Source organism: Martes martes (genome assembly GCF_963455335.1).
Source record: "Martes martes genome assembly, chromosome: 9".
Classification (NCBI taxonomy): domain Eukaryota; kingdom Metazoa; phylum Chordata; class Mammalia; order Carnivora; family Mustelidae; genus Martes; species Martes martes.
This window is the reverse complement of record NC_137896.1, coordinates 5754250-5770661: the sequence shown is the minus strand read 5'-3', so window position 1 is coordinate 5770661 and position 16412 is coordinate 5754250. Positions and strand designations below refer to the sequence as shown.

Below are 16412 nucleotides of genomic sequence, written 5' to 3'. Positions count from 1 at the left end.
GCTTTCAAAGTAGGAACTTCACCCTATAAAGCAGAAGAGCATTTTTTTTCATCTTTTGTGGTTTCACATAGCTTAAGTGTGACAATCCCTACTTATAGACCAAGTGAGAGGCCAGGCATTGAGGAGTGAGTGTGGCCTGGATTTCTGTCCCCTCTCCATCATCCCTTTTATTTTACTCTTATCGTGCTTTCCAGAAAGTTTGCCTGCTGGGAGAATCGTTTTGACAGTTTCCCGTGTTGTCAGATAGCTCCACAGAATTCAGTTTCTGAGAACAGGACAGAGGCATGCAGTGACATTGCATAATCCTCTTCTGAAGCCGGAGATACCAGCCGGAGAGCTCACGGGAGCTGTTTCACACCAGGATGAAAGGAGCAGGCATCATGGATGGTATGCCCAAGGTGAGTGACGGGGGCTGTTTGGAGGGGCAGGGGGTGAAACACCCTGTTATGGCTAAGGACAGTGACCGATTTTCACTCCAAGGTTCTAATGAAGTTGAAAGGTGAATAGTAGTAACGTGAGTTTGAGATGGAGAAGTTTAACTCAGTCTAAGTGTGGAAAATATATGTGCTCTAAAGCCCCTGCCAGTTTGATTCAGAGATGGATGAAAATGACTTCCTAGCAGAAGCCAGATTATGGGGTTGATGATACAACCCATCCACCCCTTTGCGTCCATTCACCTTCTAACAAACTTCTCAAGCAAGATGTGAGTCTCGGCCTCCGCCCATGCTGACCTCCCTTCTCTCTGGACCCTGCAGACAATGAGTGTCACTCCCAGGTGTCCTGGTTGATTCTGTGTTCCTTCCCAAGAGCAGAGTCTAGATCTGGCTTCAGCCTCCAGTAGGCTGGGTCCACAGGGAGCATTCTGCACACTAATTCCTGAGAACTTTTGTACTGATACGTATGAGTGGGGCTCAAGTCTGTGTCATGAATCAAAAAAGATTCACTATTTAGAAAGTTGTGTTGGCTGCTTTAAAGGAAAAACAGCTGGGACACAAGGAAAATGAACCTCAAGGATGGTCTTGCTACACCTTTTTAAAATGTGAAGTAGAACAGGAAAAAAAATGAAACAGTTACTAAAGGGGAAGCTTGTTTATATGAATTACGAATATGTTACTTAGTATTAAAATAATACTGGATGGATGTCACCAGTGGAATTTACCGCCGAGTAACCAATGACAGCCTCACTCATATGGATTGTGTGTAAATATTTAAAGAACCCTGGAATTTTATACCCAACTATTTTCTTTGAAAAAAATTTAAACCATTAGAAAACTGGGGGTGGGGGGAAGTAATTCAGTAAATCCCTGCATAGCCTTTACCTAGATTCACTGATTCCTGGCACTTTGCTACATTTGTCTGCCTCTCCTTGCATGTATTTACAGAGGTGTGGGCACACTTTGTTGTTACTGTCACACCGTTTGAAATCCGATTGTAGGCATAATGACATTTCACCCCTAAAGGACGCTTCACATCAATATGTATCTCTTTTTTTTTCCAATATGTATCTCTTAAAAACAAGGACATTCTTCTGTACAACTCCAATCTGATCACAGGCAAAAAAATTTAACGTTGAATTAATAAAGTCCTTCTAACACTAAGTCCATACCAGGAGCAGTAGGGCAAGAACCCAGGTCTTCAACTCCTAGTCCAGAGGCAACCTCGGCTCAGGGACACCTACAAAACATACCAATGCAAATATGATATAATATACTTTTTTAAAGGCTTTCTACAAGTAAGAGCACTAACGGAACAACTGTTGAGCTTCTCACCTTTTACAATGAACAATACCTATTAGAGTTCCATTTATTTTAGCACAGTTGATCTCCTTTGTTAATTAATTGCTTTTTATTAGAGGGACACAAGGCAGTCAGGGGTCATACCATGGAAGTGGTTCTCAGCTTTCAGTGCATTTGGCTTTGAAGCACCCTCAGGTTCATCGGGGGCACCCCAGAACACCTCTCATACCCTGAAGGTGGCCTGCGGACAGTGGGGGTGACCATGACTGCCTATCACGCTGTCCCCTGGTGCTGCTGCTTGTCACCCAACTGTTCTGTGTCAGTAGAGTCTTCGCCTTTGTGACCAGCAGCCTTTGTGTGGTCGTCTGACTTTGATTAGGTTTTCCCTAATTCTCACATAAAACCAAAAGAAAAATGGAAAATAAATAAGATGATATTAGTGTCAGGAAACGTTGGGAGTGGTACATTTGCAACAGAGGTAGTAGCTCGTCATGAGTGGCAAAGTGCTGCATCTAACACGTCATTCATTGGCTTACTGGACAGTAGCTGGTTGCCTCCATGTTCAACTCCATTCAAGAAATGCTGGAAACTTAGGTCTAAAAGGGTGAATAAGTGATTTTATTATATGTAAAGCCTTGTTTGGGATTTTGGGTAGTTTCACAACTGCCTTATTTATGAAAACAGAGTTTGCATGTACTTGAGTGACAGGTCCCATGTGTTACAAATCATATTCACTTCTGAGTGTGTGTGTGTGCCCGCGCATGTGTGCTCGTGCACACCATTAGAGCTTATGTTGAAACTGGCATCTTTGGGCCCAGACATCTTTGTCTTGCTGGAATTGAAGGAGAGTCAAATAAGCATGGTATTTGTTTTCCTTCACTTTCTGAGAATTTCTGAAATTTGATTCTATTTTATGCCTACTTTCTCACAGTATTTTTTCTACGACCTGCACTTTCTCTCTTCTGTCAATACGGCTGTAGGCTCACTTGGTTTTCTGAAAGGAATTTTCAGACAAGTGTCTTTCCCCTGTTTCTGAAATGTGGTTGTCCAGAGATATGATCAAAATAATATTTACGTTTCACACACATTTAAGCGTTCTTAGATGTCCTTAACATTTCGGGTTCCACCTCAAGTAAAGAGCAAATATCCTTTGGCCCTCTTCCATCCCAGTTCTGGGTGAAGCGGTCCTCCAGCCCCTCAGGGAGGGGCTCGGTAAAGATCGCCAACATTCCCAGGGCTTGTCTAAGCATGGGCGGGCCCGACAGCCAGGCCGGTGCCTCCCGGCAAGAGCACTGGGGATGTCACTTGCGGGTGGGGAGAATTGCAGGCTCTCCTCGTGCCTTTAGGACCTCTGAGGTGGGAAACAAGATATTTTAACTCAGTCTTTGTTGAGGAATGGCAGCGGGAATGTGTGCAGAGAACTTACTACGGCCACAAGGCCAGCCTGACCTCCTCCCGCCAAGTCCCCCACCTCACTGCCTCCCCTTCCCCTGCCTTGGGATGCTCCATTTGGGGGCTGGATCCGCACATGCTCGCTCACTCGCTTGACCCCTCTCTGGACCTCCCCACCCAAGTCACCTCCCCAGCCACACCCTCCCTGGTCATTCTCGGCTTCCTCCTCCTCTTCATTTATCAACGTCTGAAATAATCGTTCCCAATTGCTTCTCCCTTTATTCATCATCTGTCTTCCCCTCTGCAGTGTTAGCTCCACAAGGGACAGACCTGGGCTTTCTTTATTCTTTTTTTATTTTATTTTATTTTATTTTTTCAGTGTTCCAAGATTCATCGTTTATGCACCACACCCAGTGCTCCAGGCAATACGTGCCCTCCTTAATGCCTACCACCAGGCTCACCTAAACCCCCTTCCTGCTCCCCTCCAAAACCCTCACTTTGTTTCTCAGAGTCCACAGTCTCTCATGGTTCATCTCCCCCTCCAATATCCCCCAACTCACTTCTCCTCTCCATCTCCCAATGTCTTCAGTGTTATTCCTTACGCTCCACAAGTAAGTGAAACAATATGATAATTGACTCTCTCTGCATGACTTATTTCACTCAGCATAATCTCTTCCAGTCCTGTCCATGTTGATACAAAAGTTGGGTATTCATCCTTTCTGATGGAGGCGTAATACTCCATTGTATATATGGACCACATCTTCCTTATCCATTTGTCTTTTGAAGGGTATCTTGGTTCTTTCTACAGTTTGGTGACTGTGGCCATTACTGCTATGAACATTGGGGTACATATGGCCCTTTTTTTCACTACATCTGCATCTTTGGGGTAAATACCCAGTAGTGCAATTGCAGGGTCATAGGGAAGCTCTGTTTTTAATTTCTTAAGGAATCTCCACACTGTTTTCCAAAGTGGCTGCACCGACTTGCATTCCCACCAAAAGTGTAAGAGGGTTCCCCTTTCTCCACATCCTCTCCAACACATGTTGTTTACTGTCTTGTTGATTTTGGCCATTCTAACTGGTGTAAGGTGGTGTCTCAATGTGGTTTTGATTTGAATCTCCCTGATGGCTCATGATGATGAACATTTTTTCATGTGTCTGTTAGCCATTTGTATGTCTTCTGGGCTTTCTTACTCAGGGCTGGGTCTCCAGTGCCTACAGCAGTGCCTGCCCATAGGTACCCAATAAATGCTCTAAGTGTGTGTGTGAATAAGTGGGAGGTCACAGAGAGTGCAGATGGAACACTTGCGACATAGCCCTGCCCTGCCACAAGGTCAGAGACAGTACTTCCTAGTTGTCAGACACCTGGGAACTGAGGCCACCACGACTCTAAGCTCCCTAACCCCTACCTGGCCCCAGCCTGACCCACTCAGCCTAGACTCTCGAGAACTGGCCCCCTTCTAACTCCCATGGTCAGATGTTGCCTTAGATCTGAGCCTTTGCACCTGAAGTCAAGGTCACAAGGACCTGTGGCCTCCCCGTGACCTTGTCCAGCAGTTCCATCCCTTTATCTGCCTCGCAAGGCAGAACATCCCAGATATGACAGCCGGCTTGAGAACACAATTCACCGTCCACCGTTTAGCCATCTACCCAGCAATGGGATCCAATGTAGTTATTTGGATTCTGGGGTTTGGATGATCAACACAGAGCTGATGTTCTAGTAGGGCCAGAAAGTCAGCAGATGAGTAACTGGACACAATGATTTCAGCGGTGAGAACTGCCGTGCAGAAAACAAAACAAGGTGATCCGATAGAGGTGATGGATAGAGAGGGCCTCCCCGGAGACCTGAATGATGGCAGAAGCATTCCAGGCAGAGGGGACAGCAAGGACAAAGGCCCTACAGCGGGAAGGGATTCAGCCTGATGGAGGGTCCGCAAAAAGGCTGACGCTGTTGGGCCGGAGGGACAAGGAGAGGGAGTGGGCAGAAATGAGATTGGAGGGAGAAGCAGGCTCCTATTCACTTGGGACCTTGTTGGTCCTGTAAGATCTTTGAGGTGCATTCTAACTGCAAAGGAAGCCACTGGCCTATTTAAAGAAGGAGATGACATGGTCTGGTTGATGTTTCTAAGACATCACTCAGGCTACTATGCAACAAATGGATGTTGGCCAAGAAGAGCAGAAGCGGGGCATGAGTCAGGAGACAAGGGTGGGTGGTCTCTCCTTCCATTGTGCAGGCCACCATGCTGTTCTCAGTGGACACGGACCAAAATCCCTTCCCTGTCCTTTGAAAACACTTTTGACATTTGAACCTGTCAGGGGATATGAACAGAAAGATGACCAAAGAAAGATGTAAACAGTTTTTATTGAACAACACACGCTACACATCCTTTTAAACTGATGTTTGTTTTCTACCAACCTTATTTCCAGACAATATACCTTTCACTCATTCAACAAATTAATGGGTGCCTGCCCTGTGCCGTGCACTGTTCTAAACACCAGCCCTGTCCCAATATAATAAACTGTCATTTTAGTTAATAAAATACCCATCATATTATATGATCACTCCTGTTTAATAACTTTTACTCTCGTAACAGTTTATTTGCTAGAGAGCTCACTATTTAAAAAAAAAAAAAAAACTCAACAGAGCACGCTCACGACCCCCAAAGTTTCCAGACTATTCAAAGAAAAGTAGCCTGCATGATCATCGAATGGGGAAGCAGCCCTAAAAACAGAACATGGTCATTTTGGAACTAGGATGACTAAGGGAGGAAATGACAAGTGCCTGGAAGGGAAATAACTTCAAAGGACGGAGGTGGGAGGCGGGGAGAAGTGATATTTGGATACTCCAACATGAGTTGCAAAAAGGGGAAATAAATATTTTAGGAACCGTGTCCAACTGTATTGCTCATAAGCCATTTGTGGGCTGGAGTGGAAGAGGACGCTTGGGTCCACACCATGGGAACAGGTGTCCCATGCTCCTGCCCTGCACCTGGGACAGCGTCCGGGCTCCTGGGTGAAGGCTTGCGGTCTCTGCAGACCCCTCCAGGGAAAACACGGAAACCACTGAAAAGTTATCCACGGGCACATCTGGCATACCCATGTGGCCACTCACTCCAGAGAGAATGTCTCCGTGAGCTTAGAAGTTACTGGAGAGACAGTATTGTTCTTTTCCTTAAAGTGTTGCTTCTCCGCAGAACCCAAAGCAGCTTTTGCTCTGCATCTGTTACAGGCTATCTGGCATCTGGGGAGAAGAAAACAGAAGAAATGAGATAAGAAAGCAGTAGGGACTTTCTCCCTCCGCGATGTTTGCCCTCCAGTTAACAGAAAATGAAAAGGTCTTTGGGGGATGTTCGCTTCAGGTTCAGAATGTAAACTTGCCCCGAGGTTGAAAGGGCAGAAGAGTTGATTATAGACAGCGAGTACTTCCAGCCGGTTCTTTCCTGCATGGATGTTGCGCGAAGTGAGGAGATTAATGAATATCGGGAGGTCAACATGGCCAGTTACACACACCCGTCTCTCACCGTCCGTGTGGTCTCCCAAGGAAGACCTGCAACGGGTTTATCCATAACTCATTACTGACAATAAAGTGAATAAGTCCAGGCACTGGAATAAATTCACACCCACGGAGGGGGAGACCAAGAGCTTAAGCAACAGGGTGGCTCCTTGCTTTCCTAACACACCTAAAAATGACCCTGGGGGTTGGAGAATTCGGTGAACAGGCATGAACCTTCCCTTATCTTTCTGTGATCTATTAAACGGCTTGGGCCAGCTTTGAATTCTTCCTGATCAATCAGATGGAGAAAAATCACACCCTGAAGGGACCTTGACTGCTAGCCTCCAAGACAATCTTAGATGCGGGACACGGATAGATCATTTTTCTAACGTCTGTTCTGTATTCTCATATGCATTAGAAAAAGCGAATACTAGCTCATCAAACAATTTTACAGGTAATGTTGCTTAGGGAGAGTTGTTTGTAATTGGTCTCTTTTAACCTTTTACTCTAAGTAAAACAATGTACCAACGACGATGGCACATGGCTATGACGGGAAGCCGTTAATAGACACACGGAGTTGACAAGTGCCATCCTAGACAAAGCGTCCTCCTCATCGGACATGGCACAATCGCACAGAACACCTTCTTGTAGTCCCCTGTCTCTCCTCTTCTTTTTCCTTCAAAAAAAGAGAGAAAGAAAAAAGCAAGAGAGGAAAGGAAGCTAAGAAGGGAAGGAACCCACCTGCGGAGGCCCCGAAAGTTCCCAGTTTCTTGCCCTCCCCCCTCCCTGTGCTTCTCACGAGCAAGGGCTGAACCTCAACCACTTCCAGAAGTTGCTTCCAACTTCTCCTTTTTTCCAAACAAGGCATCTTAATCGATAACCCAGGGGCGTGACTGGCCAGGAGTGAATGTGGAGGTGCGGGGGGGGGGGGGCGGTGAGGAATAGTGGACTGAAGGACACAGTCTGGTATAACAGGGACCCGTCTTGGGCCATAACCGATTAAACATCAGTTACTGGAAGGCCTTTCTCATTGCATCATTTCTATCCTGAGGCTACATCAAGGGGACCTGTACTGCTTGCTCACTCCCCCCAGCATACGTTGTCAAACATACAGTAGGGGTTTAATATATGATTGCCAAATCAGTGAAGCACGAAAAGTGCATTCTAGCAAGGTTCCCATCAATAGGGGAAGTAGATTCAAACAAGTGGATCTGGTCAAGACCCAAACCTATTGGAAAACCACAGCATTCAGGCCTCAGGGAAGAAAATACTTCACTTCCATTGGTCAGCTTCGGAATTTTTTTCTGGTCAGTCACTTCCTCAAAGTCTCATCCGTGGGCAGGACCTTCCGCAGCTACGGAAGGCCTGGGATGAGGGGCTTTCTCATCTGAACCATCAAGAAGATTTCAAAGCTGGAGGGTTCAGAGGTCAATGTTATGGTGCAGAAATCACTTCACGTTTCTGCTTTTTCATAGATGACGCCATCAACCAGGGCCATTTTTACAGGTGTTAGGAGGACAAGGAATCACTCTTTGACTTAAGTTGTTCTTTTTCTCTCATGTGGCATCTCATTTCCACGTTCGCCAGGATTGTTCCCACCACAATGGCTACTGGCACCCAGATGAATGGGGGGCAGGGAGCAGGGGGCAGGTGGAGGGAAGGCATGGTGTGGCCGGCCCCATCCTTTGGCAGGGCTGTCGCGTTCAGCCCAGATCTGCCGGCGAGGACAGCTGCAGAAGGAGCACACGGTTCACACACAACCGTTTTAGACCCACACCCCCCAGCACTCCGGCTTAAAACGCCACCGAAGGACTTCCCTTCCCAAGAGATTTCTGCCGGTGTTTTCCAGGATATGGAATAATCGCTCTGAAAAATAATTTCTTTAAAGGATCAAGATGAAGGTGAATGTGAGTATCTGAGTTTCTCCTGGTGGGCATCCATTTCTTGCAACTTTTCAAACCACTTGGGACTCTACATTAACCATGTGAAGGGGTCTATTACTTGTTATTTCACATTTTTCCCCTAAGTTAAGAGTGCAGGTAAGGATCGTCCTCAAAGGGCTGTCACACCAGTTGAAGCAATTGAAAGTTGCTCTATGGCCCATTTTTGACTTTGGAACCAAAAAGAGAGAATTTATATTTTGTTTAAAAAGCTATATTCTACCCAGTTAATTTTTTTTTTTTTTTTAAAGCCTAAGTGTTACTCTAAACATAAAGGTAATTGCGGGAAAAGGGTATTTCGGTGTCTCAGTGAAAGTGACTTCCAGTCACTTTGTTCACATTCTGGAGCCGGTCACTGGAGAACTCGTCCTCTTTTTCAGAGCGGCGGCTGGAGCCCAGACTCGCTGATTTTCCCAGCCTCAGCCTCTCTGACAGGCGACAGCAGCTTTCCCTCAGTGTCTCTCCTTTTGCTACGCCTTTAAAACCAGCTCCAAGAGAAACAACTCTTCTTTATGTCATAGAATGATGCAAGAAATTACTTAGCTGTCACCTCATTAAAAAAAAAAAAAAGCCCAAATATTTCTGAGACTAAAATGCAGATTCTTTTTTTAAAATTTTTATTAACATATAATGTATTATTGGCCCCTGGGGTACAGGTCTGTGAATCGCCAGGTTTACACACCTCACAGCACTCACCATAGCACATACCTTCCCCAATGTCCATAACCCCAACCACCCTCTCCTTTTCCCTGTGCCGCCCCTCCCCAACCCTCAGTTTGTTTTGTGAGATTAAGAGTCTCTTATGGTTTGTCTCCCTCCCAATCGCATCTTGTTTCATTTATTCTTTTCCTACCTCCCAAACCCCCCCACTAAAATGCTTATTCTTTTTTTTTTTAAGATTTTATTTATTTATTTGATGGACAGAGATCACAAGTAGGCAGAGAGGCAGGCGGGGGTCGGGGGGAAGCAGGCTCCCCGCTGAGCAGAGAGCCCGATCCCAGGACCCTGGTATCATGACCTGAGCCGAAGGCAGAGGCTTTTTAGGCGCCCCTAAAATGCAGATTCTTGACGCAGAGTTGTCTCAAGCCCCACAATAGCACCAACAAGCTCTCTCAGCACATTAGGCATGACCCATGAAAGGTGAGTAGCTGAATACCGTTGCAAGTCCCAGGGCGCGTTCTGATTATGAAATGTACCGTTTTGCTATCTTCCATGACGCTTAGTTCCCTATTCCTTGTGGAATTGCACTTGTCAATGTCAGTGTTGCTCTGGAAAGTTATTGAAACCATGAGGGAATACAGAAGTTAAGGCAACAACTTCTTTCTTGAACAATTGTTTCAAAGGGAGATTCTTCAAGAGGAGGGAAGAAGGAAGGAGGGACAAATGGAAAACAGGAAATGGGGTGGTGGGGGGTGGAGCAAAGGAAGAGAAGGTGGTCCCATCTCAACTACAGACCTCAGAACACAGCTGGGGGGCTCCGGGAGGCCCAGCAGCAGGTCGCTCTCGCGGCCCTCCCCCACGTTACAGGCACACGACACTCGCTTGTATCTTGCAACATCGTCCTAGTTTCTCTGTTGGTGGTATGACTTTGTGCGGAAAACTGCTTTCAGCTGAGATGAAGTTGACTTGGAGACAAGGTTTCTTCTATCTAATCAGGGTAGAATGGATGGGAGTGATTAATGACAGTCACTCAAGTTTACCAACGTAAAGCCATTTTCTTCCAATAGAACTGAACCCTTCTTTAAAACTAAAACACATACCCAGGGTTTACAAAATTCTACCTACCAATGAGCATGGGCTAAAAGCATGTTTTCCTTTAATCCCAAATATCTGTGGTTTCCTCGGCTCTGGTCCCCCGGCCAGAGAGAGGGAAAGCGCCAACCAAAAACTTATGTCACCTTGCACAAAGATGCTATACTCACAGTAGCATAAATGGGGACACATCGTACCCACACTTAGTCATCCTGACTTTTTTAAAATTAATACTATATTTTGGAGATGATTCCATTTCAACTCATAAATTCTACCTCGTTCTTTTTTTTTTTTTTTAAGATTTTATTTATTTATTTGACAGACAGAGATCACAAGCAGGCAGAGAGGCAGGCAGAGAGAGGAAGGAAAGCAGGCTCCCTGCTGAGCAGAAAGCCCGATGTGGGGCTCGATCCCAGGACCCTGGGATCCTGACCTGAGCTGAAGGCAGTGGCTTAACCCACTGAGCCACCCAGGTGCCCCTCTACCTCATTCTTTTTGATGGCTTTATGGTATTCCATTATAAAAGTGTATCATTATTTACCAGTAATTACCTGTGAGCTGTGTCCTGAATTCTTAGGGCAGGATCTAATTCTGATAAATGACCATGCAACGTACACACCTGTACTTATCAGGGTCCCTGGGTGGCTCAGTGGGTTAAGCCTCTTGCCTTCGGCTCAAGTCATGATCCCAGGGTCCTGGGATTGAGCCCCACATCGGGCTCTCTGCTCAGCAAGGAGTCTGCTTCTCCCCCTCTCTCTCTGCCTGCCTCTGCCTACTTGTGATCTCTCCCTCTGTTAAACAAATAAAATCTTTAAAAAGTAAAATAAAATGTATTTATCAGCTTACCATCCCTCTCTTGGAGGCACACTTTGTCATTTGCTCCTCTGTCAAGATGCACGTGCCAATTGGCTGTCTGAGCCAAGCACTGTGATTTGTGGGCCAAAAGGGCAAACTCCAGAGTCAAAACTGCTTGTGTTCCATTCCCGTTCTGTGTCTTGTTTTCTGAGCCCCCTTAAGATACTTTATCACCAAAAAAAAAACCAAAACTTTATCACCCTTTCTGTTCCTTAGTTTTCTCATCTCTGGAACAGAACATTAGTCACAGTAACTGCTCCATGGGGTGGTAAATACCAGGAGAGATAATGTAGGCGAATTATTGCAGTATCTGGCCCAGAAGTTGGAAGATTGTGAGCTATCCTCATCCACGAGGAGTGGCTAAGTAGTAAAATCCGAAATTAACGTGATGCCTGACTCAACATGCAGCCAAAAGTCATCGGGATTCTTTTCTCTTCGATTAACTGCAGGACGTCGGTAGCAGCTAACACACAGCATGTGTCAGGAGTAGGGTGCATCGTTATGTGGGGTTTGCAAACTGGGAATCCTTTCCAGACCATCTTTGCCACGACTCCTTAAAAACACGTCTGTCCTGTCCTCTTACCTCACAGAACGCTGCTCCCCACCAAAACCTCGCACAAAGTGAGTATCATATCACTTTGTCTCTTCCCCAGGGTTGTCCTTCCTCTGTCTTTCTTCCCTTTTTGGAGAATGCGGGTGAGAAAATGGAGGTGGTGCGGGGATTTTGCTTATACTCTTGGAAACTTATTTTTTTCTAAACATAATGTGCTTTTAAAAACGATGGAAAGTAAACATGCAAACGAGCTGACAGCACCGTTCTCCCTGCTTTGATCTTTCCACGCCTGTGTATTTACCCAGCACGAGATACTTCCAGTGAATTCTTCCAGGGCATTCGAGGGAGACTGTTGTCCCTAATGAGGATCAAAGGGCTTTCTCGGCTCCGGCTCCGTGTCTACTCCTGGTGTTCTGAGTCTAGGTTCAGCCGCCCCATAGAGATCTATGAGGGAAGCGCTCACTGATCTCAAAGTCAGAGTTCCTCCATCCAGGGGAAGCTTTTATGAACTTCAGAGATCCACACTTGCCGTCTGTCCAAGGCTTCATATATTTACAGTGCATGCTTTGAAAAAAAATTGTGGTTTATGTGTTACTATTTTCTCATGATCCTCGGAGGGGAAGTATGAACAATTCTGCTACCTTCTCCTAAAATGAAGAATTCTTGGAAACAAGTCATGGAATTGCTGAGGAAGAGGCTAAAATGCTCAACATGGACATTTTTCAGAGGAGTTCAGTGGAAGTCAGATGCTCATTTTGTCAGCGATGAGATTCTGTGATGGTATAAGATCGGGGGGCCAGCCATCACTTGGGGCTCATGGTTCTTGCCCCATGTACAGTCTCTTATCTCTTGCGTGGGCGCTTACTTGTTTACTGTTTCCTGGAAAGAGGAAATGACGTTCTTCTGGCTACTTTGCAGGAAATCATCTCAGGGTCTCTCCTATCCCCCTGGCTACTAACTTTTTTAATTTTAGGAATACTGGAGTATAGGGGATGGGGATGGCACTTGTGTCAGCCGAGAAGGGGAGGAGAGGAGCAAGCGGGAAAGGGTAGAGGGAGTCTCATGTTGTGAGCCGTCAGCACACGGTCTTGGCCATAATATGACGCGGCGGGGTGGGGGGCACATCAAAGCAGATCGCCTGTTCACGAGCCCTGCACTGAGCAGAAATGCTCCAGCCTGCTGCGCATTAGCTCCGGGTTTGCAAAGGAGGGCAGCATGGGGCCTCTAAGACCCCAGCCGTGGCGGGACTCAGCAGCAGCGCCCTTCGCTTGGCCCAAGAAGTTATATTTTCAAATCTGTGTGAGCTTGCTGCACTTTCCAGAGCTCTCAGATGTCCCACCCCTGGCCTCAGTGCACTGGCTGCCCAGCTCCTATCATCATGTGAGTTCGCTGCTTCTTCTACAAGTACATGCTTTTAGACCTTAGCAGATCAGAGCAAGAGGTTGACTTGGATTTGGAGAGGCCGTGCGTCGAGCTGGCAAAGCAGGCGCTGGCATCAGACCGGCTGCTGCCCGCCGCTGTGTGGCCTCAGGCAGGTCGCGTAACCTCTCCGGGTCTCAGGCACGTAACATTCTCAAATGAGGCGAACCCTGAAGACAGCGTCCTGGGTCCGCGCCCCGCTCTAAGGCTCTGAGTGTCTGCAGCTTTGTTCTTTCAAGGAAGGAAAGAACGATGGAAGGTAAAGGGGCTGCACACCCCCTCCCGGTCCAGAGCGTGATGACTGAAGAGAGGCACAGAGCCCAAGCTTCCGCGCGGCCCCCCCACGGGCTCATTCCCTGTGGTTCTGCTTGGAGCTGTGGCCGGCGGCTGGCTCTCTGTGCCACTGCAGGAGACAGAAAGCACGAGAACCGGTTACTCTCCCTGGTCCATACTGCGTTCCTCCTCCCTTCTCTCAAGACTCGCCTTAGAGATCGCAGGTGATCCTTCACCGCCGCCTCCCCCGGGCTGTCCTCAACCCAGCCTGTGCCCTCATCCGCTGGGCCACTGGCCTTGACGAGCCTCTCGGGCCTCACGGCCGCTCCCTCCGATCCCTCTCACCCAGCAACCAGATACAAGCAGCAGCTGCTGGCAATCGCGCTCTGGATCCTCTGTTTACTTCTCTCCCTTCAGCCCGGCCACCTGGTTCCTCCCGCTCACCGCCCACTCCACACACACCCTCTCCCTCCATCGCTCCCCCCGCAGCCCTCAAACCTTTCTCTTCCTTCGCCTGGATGACTCCTGAGCTGACTAACTCCTACCCCCTCAGCCCCAGAGCACGATTTCCACAATTTCCACGGCTCTGCTCTCACTACACCCGCATTCCTCACAACTTCCTGTATTTTCCCTCCGTGTCCGGAAGAGCGGCAGAAACCCTCTGCTGCTTTCTGGGGAAATCTGGTTAGGTTTGTCTCCCCACCCTGGAACGTAGACCCACACGAGATCAGGAACTTTGTTCACGGCTGTATCTCTAGCAGGGCACTGGGTGTATAGTAGATGCTCCATACGATCTTGGTGAATGAATGAATGAATGAATGAGCGAACAACATCCCAGATTTCTCCAGCTGTAGCTAGTTACTCCCACAGCTCATTCAACGCAGACGAACGCATTGCATCTGATGGTTGTGTAAAGGTCTCTCCAGAGAATCTTTTTTTTTTTTTTAAGATTTTATTTATTTATTTGAGAGACAGAGATCACAAGTAGGCAGAGAGGCAGGCAGAGAGAGAGGAGGAAGCAGGCTCCCTGCTGAGCAGAGAGCCCGATGCGGGGGCTCGATCCCAGGACCCCGGGATCATGACCTGAGCCGAAGGCAAGAGGCTTAACCCCCTGAGCCACCCAGGCGCCCCCTCTCCAGAGAATCTTATATTTTGTCTTTGCTCCTTTCTTCCAAGTTCATCTTCATTTTCCTTTCCTCTCCAGCTGTTGTGTGAGGTGGGGCATGTGAAGGAAATGCCCCTTCTGGAAATTAGTGAGGAATATTTCTTTCACTGCTCACAGGCTCTGTCAGTGTGGCCCCAGCGGACAAAAGTATAAACATCCGTCTTCCTTCATCTTCTCAGTATCTACACAGACGTTTCCAAATTAACACCCTATTAAAATAATCCCTTGTGAGTGGCCTCAGAGAGTATCGCAATGGTCGTGAGGTTCCCTCGTGGCGGGCTGGCGGTTGCTTCCAAGTGTTACCCATGAAGAGCGTGGCGCAGTGCCAGGGACAGAGGTGAAGGCTGAGTGTTTGCTGCTGCCACTTCCTCCGTTCCCCACACCGGCCGTGGGCCCCAAAACGTCCGGCTTGCCCTGACTGGATTCTTTCCTCAGCGAGCCTAAAGGCTCAGCATCTCAGTCCTGTGAGGACGCAGACAAGAAGACTGGCCTTACGTGGGTGGGTGGTCAGGGACATTTCGGCAAGAAGTGACCTTCGTGCAAGGACAGCTTCTGCGGGAGGCGACCTTTGAGCTGAGATCAGAAAGAGGAGCCGGTCATGCAAAGATCTGGCGGGAGAGTGTTCTGGGCAGGAGGAGTAGCAGGGGCCAAGGTCCTGCGGTGGAAACCGGCTCAGTGCGTCTGGGAAACGGGAGAGAACAATGTGGCCGAAGGAAAATCAACAGGCGGAGTGGTGGGCCAGGAGGGCGGCCAGACGGGGAATGTAGGTTTCGTTCTAAGTGTATTTCTAAGCCACTGGAGGCCTTTAAATAAGAAACCAGCACGATCTGAGTTAAGGATTTAAATACTTATGTGCTTGAATGTCTGGAGAATGGATTGTAAGGGGAATGAATGGTGCAATAATGGATGTGAGGAGAGCAGTAAGAGTCCAAGTGACCTTAGACAAGTCTTTTGATCTCTCTGACCCTCAGTCTCCTCCTCTGTAGCATGAGGATAAGAAAACGCATCCATAAGGGATATAATGACCACATTGCCCCCGGTGCAAAGTAGGGCCCCATTCAATACGGTCCTCTGTTTTCCAGGTGAAGAGCCCCCAAGATGCCTCACTTATGTTAAATTCCTCTTTCGGAACAGAAACTTTGATGGGCTTTGCTATTAAAACTCTGAGACATTGCTGATTGCACGAGGTGTCCAGAGACATCCCTACCATTAGAATGAAGGGAGTTAAGTGATAGCAACATGCATAGGATTTTTCCTTTGCTGGGAGTTTACAGCCTGTTAGGTAGGCGTGTTTGCCCTGCAGACGGCAGGCTGGAGGCACGGAGTCATAAGATGGGGGCTGTCGTCGTGCACAGCTGTGGGTGCCGGTGGAGTGGCTGACTGTATGAGCCAGCTGTTCTCCGGGAAACAGTCCCTGCCTCTCATAAAAGGCAAATCCACCGACGAAGCTGATGCCAGTCTGGATGCTTCCGAGCAGCGGCCATAATGCGGCAACTGCTCTGTCTGGACACACACGTGATCTTATTTCTAGACAAATCCAAGAGGCTCTCCAACGCTTTTTCTTTTACGGCTGTGCCAAGGGTATTTCGTGAAGTCGTGATGCCTGGTTGGAGACTGTGTTTTTGTTTTCCCGCCAGTGTGAACCGTTGCCGTGTAATGTTCAGGAAGGTCAACTCAGGACCCTCGAGAGAACATACCATGGACTCATGTCAAAGATTTTATTAAACGGATTCGTTAAGGAGAGAACCAGGAAGATGTTCAAACTGGGTCAGAGAGCCTTTAAGAATCCAGGTAGCCGCAGGCAACTGAATAACGATCATTAAATTTGGTTAAAG

The 16412-nt window shown here is 47.6% G+C and overlaps 1 protein-coding gene across 3 annotated transcripts in view; it reads left to right on the top strand.

Moving 5' to 3' along the window:
• Positions 1–362: 362 nt before the first annotated feature.
• Positions 363–16412, top strand: part of CASS4 (Cas scaffold protein family member 4) — a gene marked incomplete at both ends in the record, with an annotated part of 33985 nt that continues 17935 nt past the window's right edge. For all 3 annotated transcript variants that reach the window (XM_080814653.1, XM_080814654.1, XM_080814652.1), the window contains one exon: positions 363–398. In XM_080814653.1, coding sequence (XP_080670779.1) covers positions 363–398 — 36 coding nt within the window. The remainder of the gene's footprint in view (positions 399–16412) is intronic.